The sequence below is a fragment of the Homalodisca vitripennis genome, chromosome 4, assembly GCF_021130785.1.
Source record: "Homalodisca vitripennis isolate AUS2020 chromosome 4, UT_GWSS_2.1, whole genome shotgun sequence".
NCBI classification, from domain to species: domain Eukaryota; kingdom Metazoa; phylum Arthropoda; class Insecta; order Hemiptera; family Cicadellidae; genus Homalodisca; species Homalodisca vitripennis.
Window position 1 is genome coordinate 156,137,295 of NC_060210.1, and position 13,741 is coordinate 156,151,035.

The 13,741-nt window shown below is 31.9% G+C and overlaps 1 protein-coding gene across 2 annotated transcripts in view; it reads left to right on the forward strand.

The window, feature by feature from the left end:
• The window catches only part of LOC124360371 (RNA polymerase-associated protein CTR9 homolog), a 61,288-nt gene that overhangs the window by 38,079 nt on the left and 9,468 nt on the right, over positions 1–13,741 (forward strand). For both annotated transcript variants that reach the window (XM_046813941.1, XM_046813940.1), the window contains 7 exons: positions 1,345–1,490; positions 1,880–2,090; positions 2,706–2,932; positions 6,691–6,808; positions 9,927–10,063; positions 11,341–11,556; positions 12,049–12,162. In XM_046813941.1, coding sequence (XP_046669897.1) covers positions 1,345–1,490; positions 1,880–2,090; positions 2,706–2,932; positions 6,691–6,808; positions 9,927–10,063; positions 11,341–11,556; positions 12,049–12,162 — 1,169 coding nt within the window. The remainder of the gene's footprint in view (positions 1–1,344; positions 1,491–1,879; positions 2,091–2,705; positions 2,933–6,690; positions 6,809–9,926; positions 10,064–11,340; positions 11,557–12,048; positions 12,163–13,741) is intronic.

Consider the following 13,741-nt stretch of genomic DNA (forward strand, 5'->3'; position numbering starts at 1 on the left):
GCAGAAGAGTATATGAACTGTGATATGTTGGACTTGACACCTTAATTTTGTTTATAACTTCTTGACGATGCCTATTGTGACTTGTTTACTTAATGGAAAATAAAGTTCTTGATTCTTGATATGACTAGTATCAACTACACGACGTGACTACACACTGACACTGAATGCTCCTGTCCACATGAGTAGTATCAACTACACTGCGTGCCTATACACTGACACTGAGTGCTCCTTTCCATATGACTAGTATCAACTACACTGCGTGCCTACACACTGACAGTGAATGCTCCTGTTCACATGAGTAGTATCAACTACACCACGTGCCTATACACTGACACTGAGTGCTCCTTTCCATATGACTAGTATCAACTACACAACGTGCCTGTACACTGACGCTGAATGCTCCTGTCCACATGAGTAGTATTAACTACACCACGTGCCTATACACTGACACTGAGTGCTCCTTTCCATATGACAGTATCAACTACACGACGTGCCTGTACACTGACACTGAATGCTCCTGTCCACATGAGTAGTATCAACTACACTGCGTGCCTATACACTGACAATGAGTGCTCCTTTCCACATGAGTAGTATCAACTACACTGCGTGCCTATACACTGACACTGAGTGCTCCTTTCCATATGAGTAGTATCAACTACACCACGTGCCTGTACACTGACACTGAATGCTCCTGTCCACATGAGTAGTATCAACTACACCACGTGCCTGTACACTGACACTGAATGCTCCTGTCCACATGAGTAGTATCAACTACACTGCGTGCCTATACACTGACACTGAGTGCTCCTTTCCATATGACTAGTATCAACTACACCACGTGCCTATACACTGACACTGAGTGCTCCTGTCCACATGAGTAGTATCAACTACACCACGTGCCTGTACACTGACACTGAATGCTCCTGTCCACATGAGTAGTATCAACTACACTCAACTGCACTGCGTGACACTGAATGCTCCTGTCCACATGAGTAGTATCAACTACACCACGTGCCTGTACACTGACACTGAATGCTCCTGTCCACATGAGTAGTATCAACTACACCTACACTGACACTGAATGCCTGTCCACATGAGTAGTATCAACTACACCACGTGCCACTGAATGCTCCTTTCATGATAGACTAGACTCACATGTGCTGTTGACACTGAGTGCTCCTGTCTATATGTCATCAACAGTATTTGTACTGGATTTCTATAGTGAATTATTTATGGATTTGAGACAAATTCTTATTTTTAATGCAGTTTTTAACTTAAGTGACTGCGTTGCAGACAGTCCATGAAATGGTCTCTCACAAGTATAAATATATATGTTATTTTCAGGCCAGGAGGGTTGCACCACAAGACACAGTACTCCTGTACAATATTGCCCTAGTCCTGCAGCGGCTAGCTATGCAGATACTTAAGGATGAAAAGTCAACTTTGCAGACAGTGTTACAGGCGGTCCATGAGTTGGGTCTCTCTCACAAGTATGTGTAGTTTTTTATTTTATAAACAGTATTTTATTGCTACTTGCATGTATTAATAAAAGTTTAATATGTAATTTTTGTTCTTTAATATTTTACTTTTTGAGACATATTTACTCAATTTCTCATTACTCTTTTAATTATACACATCATATCATGTTGTCAGAGGATTTTATCAAGGTTTACATTAAAGTATGAGGTGCTATTTAGCTGCCAAATTTAAAAAGTTAAAAAGATATGTATCTGTGTAACAATTTTCTATCTGTAAGATTGAAAATGAGAATATAATTATCAAAGTTAGAGCAATTCTAATTAAGTAGAAAATATAGGGTGATATAGTGCTTTAGTCTAATAACTACATCAGTTAATGGCAATTTGATAATTGATTCTAGGTACTTCCAATACCTGTCAGTGAATGGTGAGCGAATGAGGTACGACGTAAATGTGGCAGGGCTTGAGGCCCGACAATGTCAGGACTTGTTGTTCTCCCAAGCCCAATACCATGTGGCACGTGCCAGACGGCTTGATGAAGAAGAAAAACAACTGAGACGCAAACAAGAAGAGGAGAGGGAGTCGTTCAGACTCAAACAATTAGAAGAACAGGTAATTGTTCATTAAATCTCTGCTAATAGTTTGACGCATCAACAAAATATCCTAATCTGGTTCATTAGTAATAGACTTAAACAGGTGACTAACCAAAAATATTGAAAAATTATGTGAAGAAACGAGTATGTTTCATGTAACCAGTGCAGCTAATTGTCGTACTGTGGGATTTAAGGATTATAATCCATTTTTTTCATATGTTTAGTTTTTTAATCAATTCAGTATAATTAGTGTTGTATATTTATTTGTATTAAATTGCATTTTCCACTATTTGATACAGAATGTTTTGTATGTAACCATGGTGGCAACAATTCATACACTATTAATTTAGGCCTCTTAACACAGAATTAATCTTATTAGAGGTATTATCTTTCTCTGCTTTCCAATAATGTATGTATCTCAACAAAGGATTGATTACAACTGAACATCTTAAATTGAGTACACCAAAAGTATTCTCTAAGAAATTTTCATTCTCTGTCTGTAATCATTGATAATTAGCCTGGAAATGATGGAGAATTTTAATTGATCTTTATTTACATATTAATGCAGTTATTTCCTTACAGTATTATTTAATTATTTCAGTTGTTGAAACTAAACTGTATAATTTTTTTTAAGCGTGCTCAAGAAGAAAAGAAGAAAACTCAAATAGAAGAAATGTTACAAAAACGAAAAGAATACAAAGAAAAGACAAAGAATGCTTTAGTATTTGGAGACATGCCCAGTGAGAAGAAACCAGGAAAGGGAAGGCGTAAAGAACGGGATTATGTGTCAGATTCTGGAAGTGAGGGACCTCCTGGGAGCCCTTCACAGAAGAAAGAGAAACTTCAAAAACGGAAGAAAGGGTAAGTTTAATACTATATTTGACTCTTTTTTTAACATTCACTGTTAATTGTATTTTATATTTATACACCAAAAACTTTTAAGCTTATGAAATCTTATATTAGCTTCTGTTCTGTACTAAATAGAAATATATAAAAATTATAATTGTTTTAATACGAACTAATAATAAGTAACTGATTGAAAACCATGCAATCTATAAAACTTAAGTTCTCTTACAAATGCTGTTTAGTATAAAGATGCACAGTTGAGTTTTATTGTTTCTTAACACATTAGCCTCTCAATATTCCTACACTTAACCTCCTTGTACAAATCCAATTAAATATGCAAAAAATGCAGTGGTTTAGAAAAAACTCACAAAAGATTTAATTTAAATACCATTTGGTTAACTGAGGTATTGTATTTTAAGTAATAAAAAAGGCTAACATAATTTAATTTATAAGCATGTGAAGTATATAGATGTTTTTATTTCTAGGATAATTTATAAAACTTTTAGTATTTTTGTAAATTTTGAAAGTAAGAAGTTAATTTTAGTACAAAACGTGGTTACAATTCATGATATTTGGTTTAGTTTGATACAAAAATTAATTCTTTACATAAAACATATTATTTAATCAATTTATTTTTTCAATTTTACTAGATTTTTGTGAAATGCGACTTTTCTGTTCTTCTTAGAAAAATCCAAGCACATGTACAAAAAGCACAAGGGTGTGGCAAAACTCACAAAAATTCAATTTTATTGTGATTTAGTTGACTGAGATACTGTTTTTTAGCTAGTAAAACAGGTTAGAATATAATCTCATTTTCAAGATAATAGGATCAAACTCATTAGAAGGCATAATTGCAAAATTCAAACTACATCACCGTAATAACAACAAAACAGAAAGAATGTCACCCAGTGCTGTGTTTGTTTACTCAAACCATAGATTGAACCGAATGACGATAACACATGGGGGTGGTGACTTCTGAGGTCGTAGTAATAAATACTCGAATTGCAAAGTTTACTTATAAGTTCAATTTAATTAATGAAACTTACAAGCACCACTTTTAGTTGGTAAATTAAATTGTATGCCTTGCCACGTTGCTGCCAATTAGAGTACAAGAACTAAAAATGTATAAGGTGGACCTAAAATATCCAATGTTCTATGGAATTATGCCTACGATATTATACTTTATAAAACTTTAAGATTTTACTTCCCTTCGCAATATGTAGACTCACAACCCGGGTGTCAGCGTCTTGGCACAAGACATTGAAGCTGTAGTCTAAAAAGGGTTATTTCTAGTCGGTAATTACTAGAAGAGGAGTAGAAGTTATGAAAGTGGTAGCCATCTACTCAAATAATACGTGAGCTCGCGGACATAGCACGCAAGGTGAAATCGGTCACGTAGTTGGGCTGCTACAAAGGGTTACAATAAAATATTCATATGCGTGCCAATTAGGTAGTTAGTCCGTCGATAATTTAGTTCCGGAACATTGGATAAAAAATAATATTAAGTTGTACTGGCTAACTAGGTTGTGAAATGTTGCATTATATAAAATGGAACTAACTAACGGTACAAGATTATACCGCAGAAACAACATGCATCAGTGACTTCCAATAATCAAATACAAAGTTTTACAAAATAAAACAGGGATTGATCGTTTTACCATAATATAGTATTATACCTTGATTCACGTTGTTTTTTTTTGGGTTAATATATATATATTTATATATAACGTACATGTTATTTTGTTTAATTTTAATACATAAATTTATTATTTTAGCCCACAATGATGTTTAAAAATATATTTAATAACATGTGTTATCATCATTGTATCGTCTCATGATGGGTGTTTTGATATCACATTGGCCATCTCGAGATGATACAATGATAATGGTTTAAGTGCATACACACATCAGTAATTTGTTGTGTATTGTTACTCATTATTAAACTAATCACCTTAAGTTTCTAGATTTGTTTGTGACTATGAGGAAAATGCTAATGCACCGTCAGTGTATTCCACTTTACACATTACTTCAAGTAGGTACCTACTTAAACCAACAGAGGGCTCATACAGTATCAGGCTACCAGCCGAGCAACACCGGGGCTGTATTACCTTTCTTGGTTTTCAGCACCCTCTGAAGACAGTCTTGTCAGAGACCATTTTCCAAAGTAGTGGCTAGTGAGAGTTGAACCTATGGCTATGGCAACAGTTTGGTTAGCAATCACTATCTGGAGTGTTACTTTTTTCTGTACTACCGTCATCTCTTGCCTGTAGCACTCTTGACATACAGGATCTGCCCACAACTCGCAAGCCATACAGTAGCATAGTGTATGACCAACTTGAGCAGCCGTCGCTTATTCACTACAGATCTGCCGATATTTTTTGTCAGTTGGCTCAAATCCTTCGCAACACTAAAGAAGTAATAGTTTGTGGTTTCTCCGCAAAGTTCCAACAAGACACATCCAGTTCTTGACCAAGTCATCAGGTTTTACATTCCTCAATATCTCCTTTAGCGGGTCCTTATAAGTCATGCCAGCAGCTGGCAATAGCAGCAAGCTATGTCGCTTCAGCATTCTCGACTAGCCGCCCACTTCTCCTTTCTCCGAGCTCTACTCTGATCAGCCAGCCGAAGTAAGATGCCAGAGACTTCCCTTATCCCTGACTGCCTCCAGCTTCGAAGTTGAGGACATCAGAGGTCCTGTATGAAAAGCTAGTGCTCCTACCATTCCCTTCTAGATTAGAATGTACCAAATTATTAGTCATACAGGTTTAAAATCAAATTCATGTAATAGTCGACTCTCTAATACTAGGGAGGGTTATTTTTCTAGCAGTAAATATTTAAGTTAACGCTCTTTATTGGTAACCAACCAACAAGTTTCTACAAATCATTATAAGTATGCTTATATTACTCAACGTTCAACATACTTAACTAAAATCATAATCTGGTTTGATAATAATAATCATATAAAATCAAATAAACTAAGATATTCTTCTAATTTGACTTTTAACTAAACAAAATAAAATTTCAAAAAATGTATACTTTTAATCTGTAAATTTATTTAAAACCTTTAAAATACCTTAATGAACTTTGAAATACTTGTAAAAATACACTACAGTAACTACAGTATGACCATATCTATCTAGATCTCTTTGTTATTTGGATCGGTTTTAGAGTTAAGCGAATCCAATCTTTTGAAGAATAATTAATTTTTGTACTATTTCCAGCATTATTTGTTTTTCCATTTGAAATACATGCTCAGTATTAAGAATAATGTGTGAAATATGATACAAATTAACAATATTATTGTAGGCTTTTTAGAAGATGATAATAGTAAATGTGGAAAATGTAGATGATTGGCTTCAGATAACTGTAAATAATATAATTGCAGTAGCCAACAGTAGTAATTGTTGATAACCAAAGTTAAACTAATTAGATTGACTGACTTTACGAGAGAGTAAACAACATTGATTTTTATGTGTTTTCTCTACAAATAATCTATGTAAAACAAAAATAATTAATTTCTTTTTCTTTTTGCAAAAACAAATTCCTTATTTATACTTTCTTGTTTTTATTATGTTCCCTGTAGTCTGGATTTTGTTTATCCGGGTCACTTCTGGTCCTATTAAATCAGGATAAACAGGGATGATTTATTATTTAATGTTAACATATAATAGATTTTGTACATTAAAAGTTATTATTTCACAATTTTTTTTTAAATTTAGGTTTTGTTATTTGATTTGTTGTTGGAAATTAAACCATTATCTTCTTTATTCCAGAGAGCCAGGAGAGAAGAAGAAACGAGGAGGAGGTGGTCGTAAGAAAAGAGAGAAAAAGGCTGAAAATTTGGGTTCTGATTCTGATAGTGATCAACCCAAGCGCAAGAGAACTAAAAAGGTTTCTATGATGAATATTACTTAATAATTTATAAAATTAATTCCTTTCTTGAAGTATGATATAATGGTACAAGTGTTATAATTATAATAATCTTATAAAAACCATAATCTACCATACCATAATATTGAGGTTGAATATAAAGTAGGTCAACCCCAGAGTTCTGTAAAATAAGTCTGGGAACCACAGCTATTAAGGTCACGATTGTCTAACTATCTGAGTGGCTTCGTCCCTCCTAACACAGTCAGCTTTAATGATTAGTTAAATTGTACAAATAACGAATTTAATCGTATTAATCAGTTGGACGCTGATACAGTTACTTACACAATTAAGTACAATAGATTACTATTAACATTGTTCGATTGAATTAATTAGTCCAATTCTAATCGACACGACCTGTCTACCTCTGACCTTTCCAGAAAATATTATATTACTGTTAAATCATAAATCAGCCCTAGAAATAAATCATCAATTGGCCAGCCCTACACTCTACCAACACCTCTCTTCTTGCCCTAATAATAATTCATACCGCGTGTGGTAACCACAACCTACGACCATGCTGCCTGGTGGTCACCAAGGCAACAAATAAAATTCAGCCTTGAAAGAAAGATAAGCGACCACGGTAATATGCTATTGTTTGACTATCCGAGTGGGACAAACCTTGCCATAGAAAAACAAACCGCCTTAATATTCCCTGAAGTTTAGTTTTGGAATCATTAGCAGTGTGTTATACAGCAATATAATCAACACATATTTCTTTGCAGTTAGGTTTTACTAATCAGGATTAAACTGTACCAAACCCTGTATGTATAGTTTAATTCTTATATTAACAGAAATTAAAATTAATTACAAGTAGTGTGCTTTAAAAACAGTAAATCAGTAGATTAGCCTACATTATTATAATTAGTTCATTTATTATGATACACTTTCACTTGTTACCTTATTACCTTGTTACATAGAAACGTCATCAATTTGATACATTGTTTATCAGGAGAGCCAAGCCTGTGGGGTTCAAAAAAATGATATTTGTTAATATATAACTCCCTTAACGGCCTAAAAAATGACAAAAATGAACAAAACATTTAATATTTTTTATCACATATTTTAATTTGTTAATAAATTTTAGTTACAACAAATTACAAAATAATTGTTTAAATACAAATTTGAAAAAGACATATTTTTGACTGTTTTTTTATTGAATATTTAAGATTTAAAATGAATGAAAATCAAAGTACAACAGTGTTTTATACATTATTTACTCACACTTGTTTGTGAATGTTGATCTTTGAAGTTTTTTTGTTAGGAAAACCTTGGAGCAGAGACGTGCATAAACCTATATTCCACTCACTGTACTGGTGACGCAAGTAGTGCGTGTTATTCTTCAAGCAAACTACAGATAAACATCTCAGTGCAAGCCTCAGTATGCTCACACCATATAGAGGCAAAGCAATGAACTACATTCTGTTGATTATTTAACCGTTTTTCTGCTAGTCAAATAGCCACCTTTCACAGATTAACTGTTCAGCGAGTTAATCTGTCAGAGGCTCTTCTTTAGTCATAAGTCTGTGATAAATTAACAGCAAAAGCCGTTAGGGGTTCATTATGGACCTGACCTGGTGATCAAATTTCCCTTGTGTTAGAGAGAAGCCACTTGGTGCCTTTTATATCACCTAATATTTATTTATTATTATATAAAATAAATATATTATATGAAATATAATTTTGGTCAGTGTTATTTAGTAATATTTTTACAAGATAAAGATATTAGTTTTTTTATTTAATACACAGCATTACAAAAGGTCAATTCACTGTTTTTTATCTGTACCAGATTTATAAGTAGTAATTAAAATTTAAAAAATATATATCATTTCATTTTGAGTAAAAAGTAATTACATAGTTAAAACTTTTTTACACATCTTAAATGGAAACAATATAAATAACATGCACTAGGATATAGGATTTTGAACATTTGCTATCAAAATGTTCTATTTTTCTAACATCCACATAATAAGTTAAAAAAATAGAATATTATGTTGTCCAGACTGGATTCTAACCTCTTTTTAAAGTGTTAAAAAATTAAGACAAAAAGTTGATCATGTACAAAACAAAAAATAATCAATGAGTGGCAAAGAAGTTACCAAACTCAAACTTGACAACAGAACAAGTCGTACATAAAAAATTCAAGAATATAATTGAGTATCCAGAGCGGTTAGAAGGAATGCAGACCATATTACACTTGACATTAGGGATTTTTTCGGTCTGATGTACACTTATTAGTCACTGGACTGTAGTAAAATCAGGAGGAGGGCCCACCTTAAATTAATGGTGGTTGGCTTGAGTGAAGGATGACGGGATCAGGGATTCCCTTATATAAGTGTACAACTGTTTTGCATTTTTTGTCTTTACTATTTAAAAAAAAAAAAACTTGATTTATGTTTATTTTATGTTCTACAAGACATTTATTATTGAATCATGACTGTAATAGTAGCATTTAAGAGTTAAAAATCATTTATACCACAATACCCAAGTTGTAATATACAACAGTTCATATTCACTGCAGAAATAATGAGTTGTAAATTACAACTGCCAGTCGTAGGGTTAAGGTAATATGTTATGTTTTGTCATCTTATCCACTAGATATTCCATTTTTGTATGGTTGTTAGTCTTCACTGAAGAAAGACACTGATAAATTTTGATGGCAGTAGTTCCAATTGTCCCTATATATGACCAAACAAATGTATTGTTATCAATATTCTCTAAATATTGAGAGAATGTTCAAGTTGTGAAGAGAGGTGTTGTTTGTAGTGATGAATTTATAATTTCAATTATATATATATATATATATATATATATATATATATATATATATATTATTAGACATTGATAAACAAGATTAGGTCAGAACAGATAGGGTATTGCCATGCTAGTTTTAAGACCTGACAAAAGGACATCACTGCTGATGTTTAGCTCTCGTATGTTGTTCATTAGCCTCCATTTTCTCTAATTACACAAAATCATTTAAATCAAGTAAATACTTGCTCTTAAGTGTTATTATCATTTATAACATTCTTATTGTGTGTACTTATAGATTTTTAGTTATTTGTTTTTATGAAATGTGTAGGAACCTAAACCCAAAAAATCAAGAGCAAGAGCAGATGACGGTTTATCGGCCAAGCAGAAAATGAAAATTGTCTCAAAAGCTACAATATCTACCAGTGAGTCTGATAGTGACAGTGGAAAACTGAAAATTGCCAGTGGGTAAGTGTTCCTTAGATCTTATTTATTAGGTCAGTATTTTAGGTAATGATTGGTAACTAAATAAGAACAATTTATTTGCAAATATTTGGGAGTGTATTAGTTACGTTTCGGGTTAAGTATTGTGGTACGACAAATTTATTGAATATGGTTTATACAATTGTTACTGAAATATAGCACAAATTTTCTCCTTATATACTCTACACTGCCTTTGCCCCACATAAGTGGTCATAAAAAATTAACTCTACAGCTCGAGTTAAAATCCATGATCAGGTTTATCTGTTACTTTGAATTATAAAAACTATAAAAGAAGTGAGTCTGTGAGATTTGCTTTAGAATTTACCTCTCTAATTAAAAAAACTCATCCCACATGATATGCTTATGAAGATAACAATGTACTTTGATTTACATCTTTAAAATGTATTACTTAGCCAAGTTTAATAAAATAAGGTGCAATAAAGTGTTGTTTTGTCGGCCAGTTACGGTTAGTTATTGAGTCTGAATCATTCATAAGCAGTAATCTCGTAGTGGACCATGTTCATTTAAAAAAAGAATTTGAGTATACTTTATTTATTACGTTTAATTGTCTTTTATCTCTACCTCTTTGTTAGTCCTTGATTTTGTTAAGCATCTTTTAAAAACATAAATAATAAAACTTCAAAGCCAGAAATTTTAAGTTGAACTATTTTATAGTAATTTATAATATTTATATAAATGTTCATAAATTTGTTAAAGCTTAACTATTGATAAGAAGAATTTAAGTTTTTGTTACTGGCAAATACAAGTTTGTATCTTATCAATACCACATCTCATATATTGTAGTCAAATTGTTGTGCACAACTTTGGTGTCAATATGCTGATGTTATTTGTACCTCGAATGCATACCAACATGTTAAATGTCTTTCTTAATGTGCTTTTCCTGCTTGAAATTATCTCTTTGTTTAATTTTATATATGCTATTCAAATTTATTTTTAATGCAGAAATAAGAATGTGAATTGTACATACTGAAATTTACTGTTCAAATTAATGTACAATAAGGTTATTTTAACATTATTGCTGTATAGAAGTAAATGGTTCTGCTTGCACACGCACATGCACATGAACAAGGAATGTTTATGAAAAAAGAGAATGATACAAATACAAAATTTTAATATTAACAATTCCTGGAGTTAACTCATAATATATCCAAGACAATGAAATACATACTTTAAATTATACTGAATGCAATATAAACCTTAAGAATCATGTTAAAAAGTTTTTAAAAAACAATTTATTCCAGTAATGAGAGTGGCAGTGATGGAGGAAATGCGAAACGTGGACGCAAGCGAATAGACTCTGGAAGTGGCTCAGGATCATCTAGAAGTAGAAGTAGATCAAGATCGGGAAGCAGATCAAGAAGCAGATCCAAAAGTGGTTCACGAAGATCAAGGAGCGGATCTGGATCTCGTTCAAGATCGAGATCAAGAAGTGGTTCGAGATCTGGCAGTCATTCTAGGTACATATTACATATTTTTTGTAATAGTACATGTTTGAAAAGCTAAAATGTTTTTTTTATATTAATGGTTTAAATCCAGATCCTTGATATTTATAAGCAAATGATCTGGATTATTTTGTAAAGATTGTGGATTAATCGCTGACTACTTAACTCTTTTTGAGTTCTGTAAAATTTAATGGTTCAAGTAACAATTTATTAATCCTTTCTTGATACAGAAAGACATTATTTACTGCAGCTGCTTCTTGTTATATATTTGAAAACATCTGAGGAAATTTTTAAGATTAAAATATAATAGTTATCAATAAAATGTGTTTTTTTAACAGTATATTACATAGAGTATTGTAGAATTGAGGATTTTAGTTATAACAAAGTCTCACATCAAATCAGTAATATATTTTTGTTTTGAATATTTAAATTGTAAGAAAGTAGAAATAAGTTTTAAGATATTCTCTTAAATATTTAAATTAATTTGATTTTCCTTACCTTTGTTAGATCACCTAGTAGATCAAAATCCAGATCACGGAGCAAATCCAGAAGCAGATCTAGAAGCAGGAGCAGATCTAAGTCTCATTCCAGAGATCGATCAAAGTCTGGATCACGTTCTAGGTAATGTAACCATCTCCAATATTGACTCTTTCACTGCTGAGCTTTTTAATAGCCAAGTAAAGAGCATGGCTGGGTTCATTTCGATTCCGCAGATTTCATACCATATCCATTACATTAAAATTGTGTTTTATTCAAATATATTTATAACTACTATGAAACTTATATTATATGTAACTATACTATGTAAAAAAGCTATGTAATTATAATAATACAACAGCAAAGACAGAAATGTTGCACTAACTAATTACCTAATGGAGTCACATTATGTATTTAATTTTGGCCCACAAGAGCACTAGTTAATAGTGTTGGTTACCATCACTAATAAAGCAAAAAGAAAATATATCCTATAGAAGTGGCTAACAATATTCCTCTACCAATGATAATTAAATTCCATTATCATATGGCACCAAGAGAATGTGATGTAAAAAGGTTTACACTGTTGAAGTTCAATTGTAATATTCAAAGAGGAGGTTATTGAATTTATAATTTAACTCTAATTTGATTGTGCCGTTTGTTAGAATTTGAATACCAAGGATGTTGTTACCATAGTTGCCCCGGGTTTTGAGGACCATCCGATTAAGTTAAATATATACAAAATGATTTTTTGGCATATTTGAAGCTAAGTCCCACATGCCTACATCTGTTGAGGTTCAGTTAGAAATTTTAGGGCAGAATATAAATAGTTACCACTTCCCTGTCCCAAGTTGATGCTACTGTCTGATGAAGATTTAATAATAAATTATATGGTTGACAATTGAGACGAATTTACTGTGTAGTATAATTTGAAAATCTAGAATAAGTGTAGCCTTCAATTAAAATATCAGTTATTAAAGAACATCAATGGTCCCAAATTGGTGTTATATATTTAAATTGTGAGTAAATTGTATGGACTATAAAGACATTTGAAGTTATTAAATCAGAAATTAAACATTCTAATAGTTTTATTGTAGTTGAAATGATTAGCTATTTGAAACTGAACTCAGTTGATTGTCTACTAAGATGAAAGCTGATGACAAAGATAGTCCTTTACCTTTTTGAAAAACAGGTCTCAGCTGAGTGAGAACATTTACTGGTCCAATGATGCTAATCCCACTTTTATTTGAAAAACCAAACTCTTTTTTGCTAGAGTGACAGCCTAACTGCTTAGTAATTTCTCTCACTCTTCCACACAGTACTCTCTTTGATCTACTGATGCTGTCAACATGGCTTGAGTGTTTAGTTTGATTTTAATTACGCATTGTAATGGATCAATGGTCAACATATTCCTTCTATATTTTATTTCCCATAATCAGGCATTTACATTGGTTTTCTTCTATTTTGGAATTAATGTTTAGTCATGTATTATTTTAAATAATTATAAACTGTGTTTATTTTTATCAGTTTAGTTAACTAATTACAATCTACTTCATAATCCCTCCCTCTCATAAACATGTATATATAAATATTAAATAAAAATAAATAATATCAAGAACAATAATTTATAACATGGCATATAAACATTCTATTTATTTACCCAAAAATGTACACAAGTGCCATAAACTAATATTCAGTATAAAATAGATTTATTCAAATACTAGTA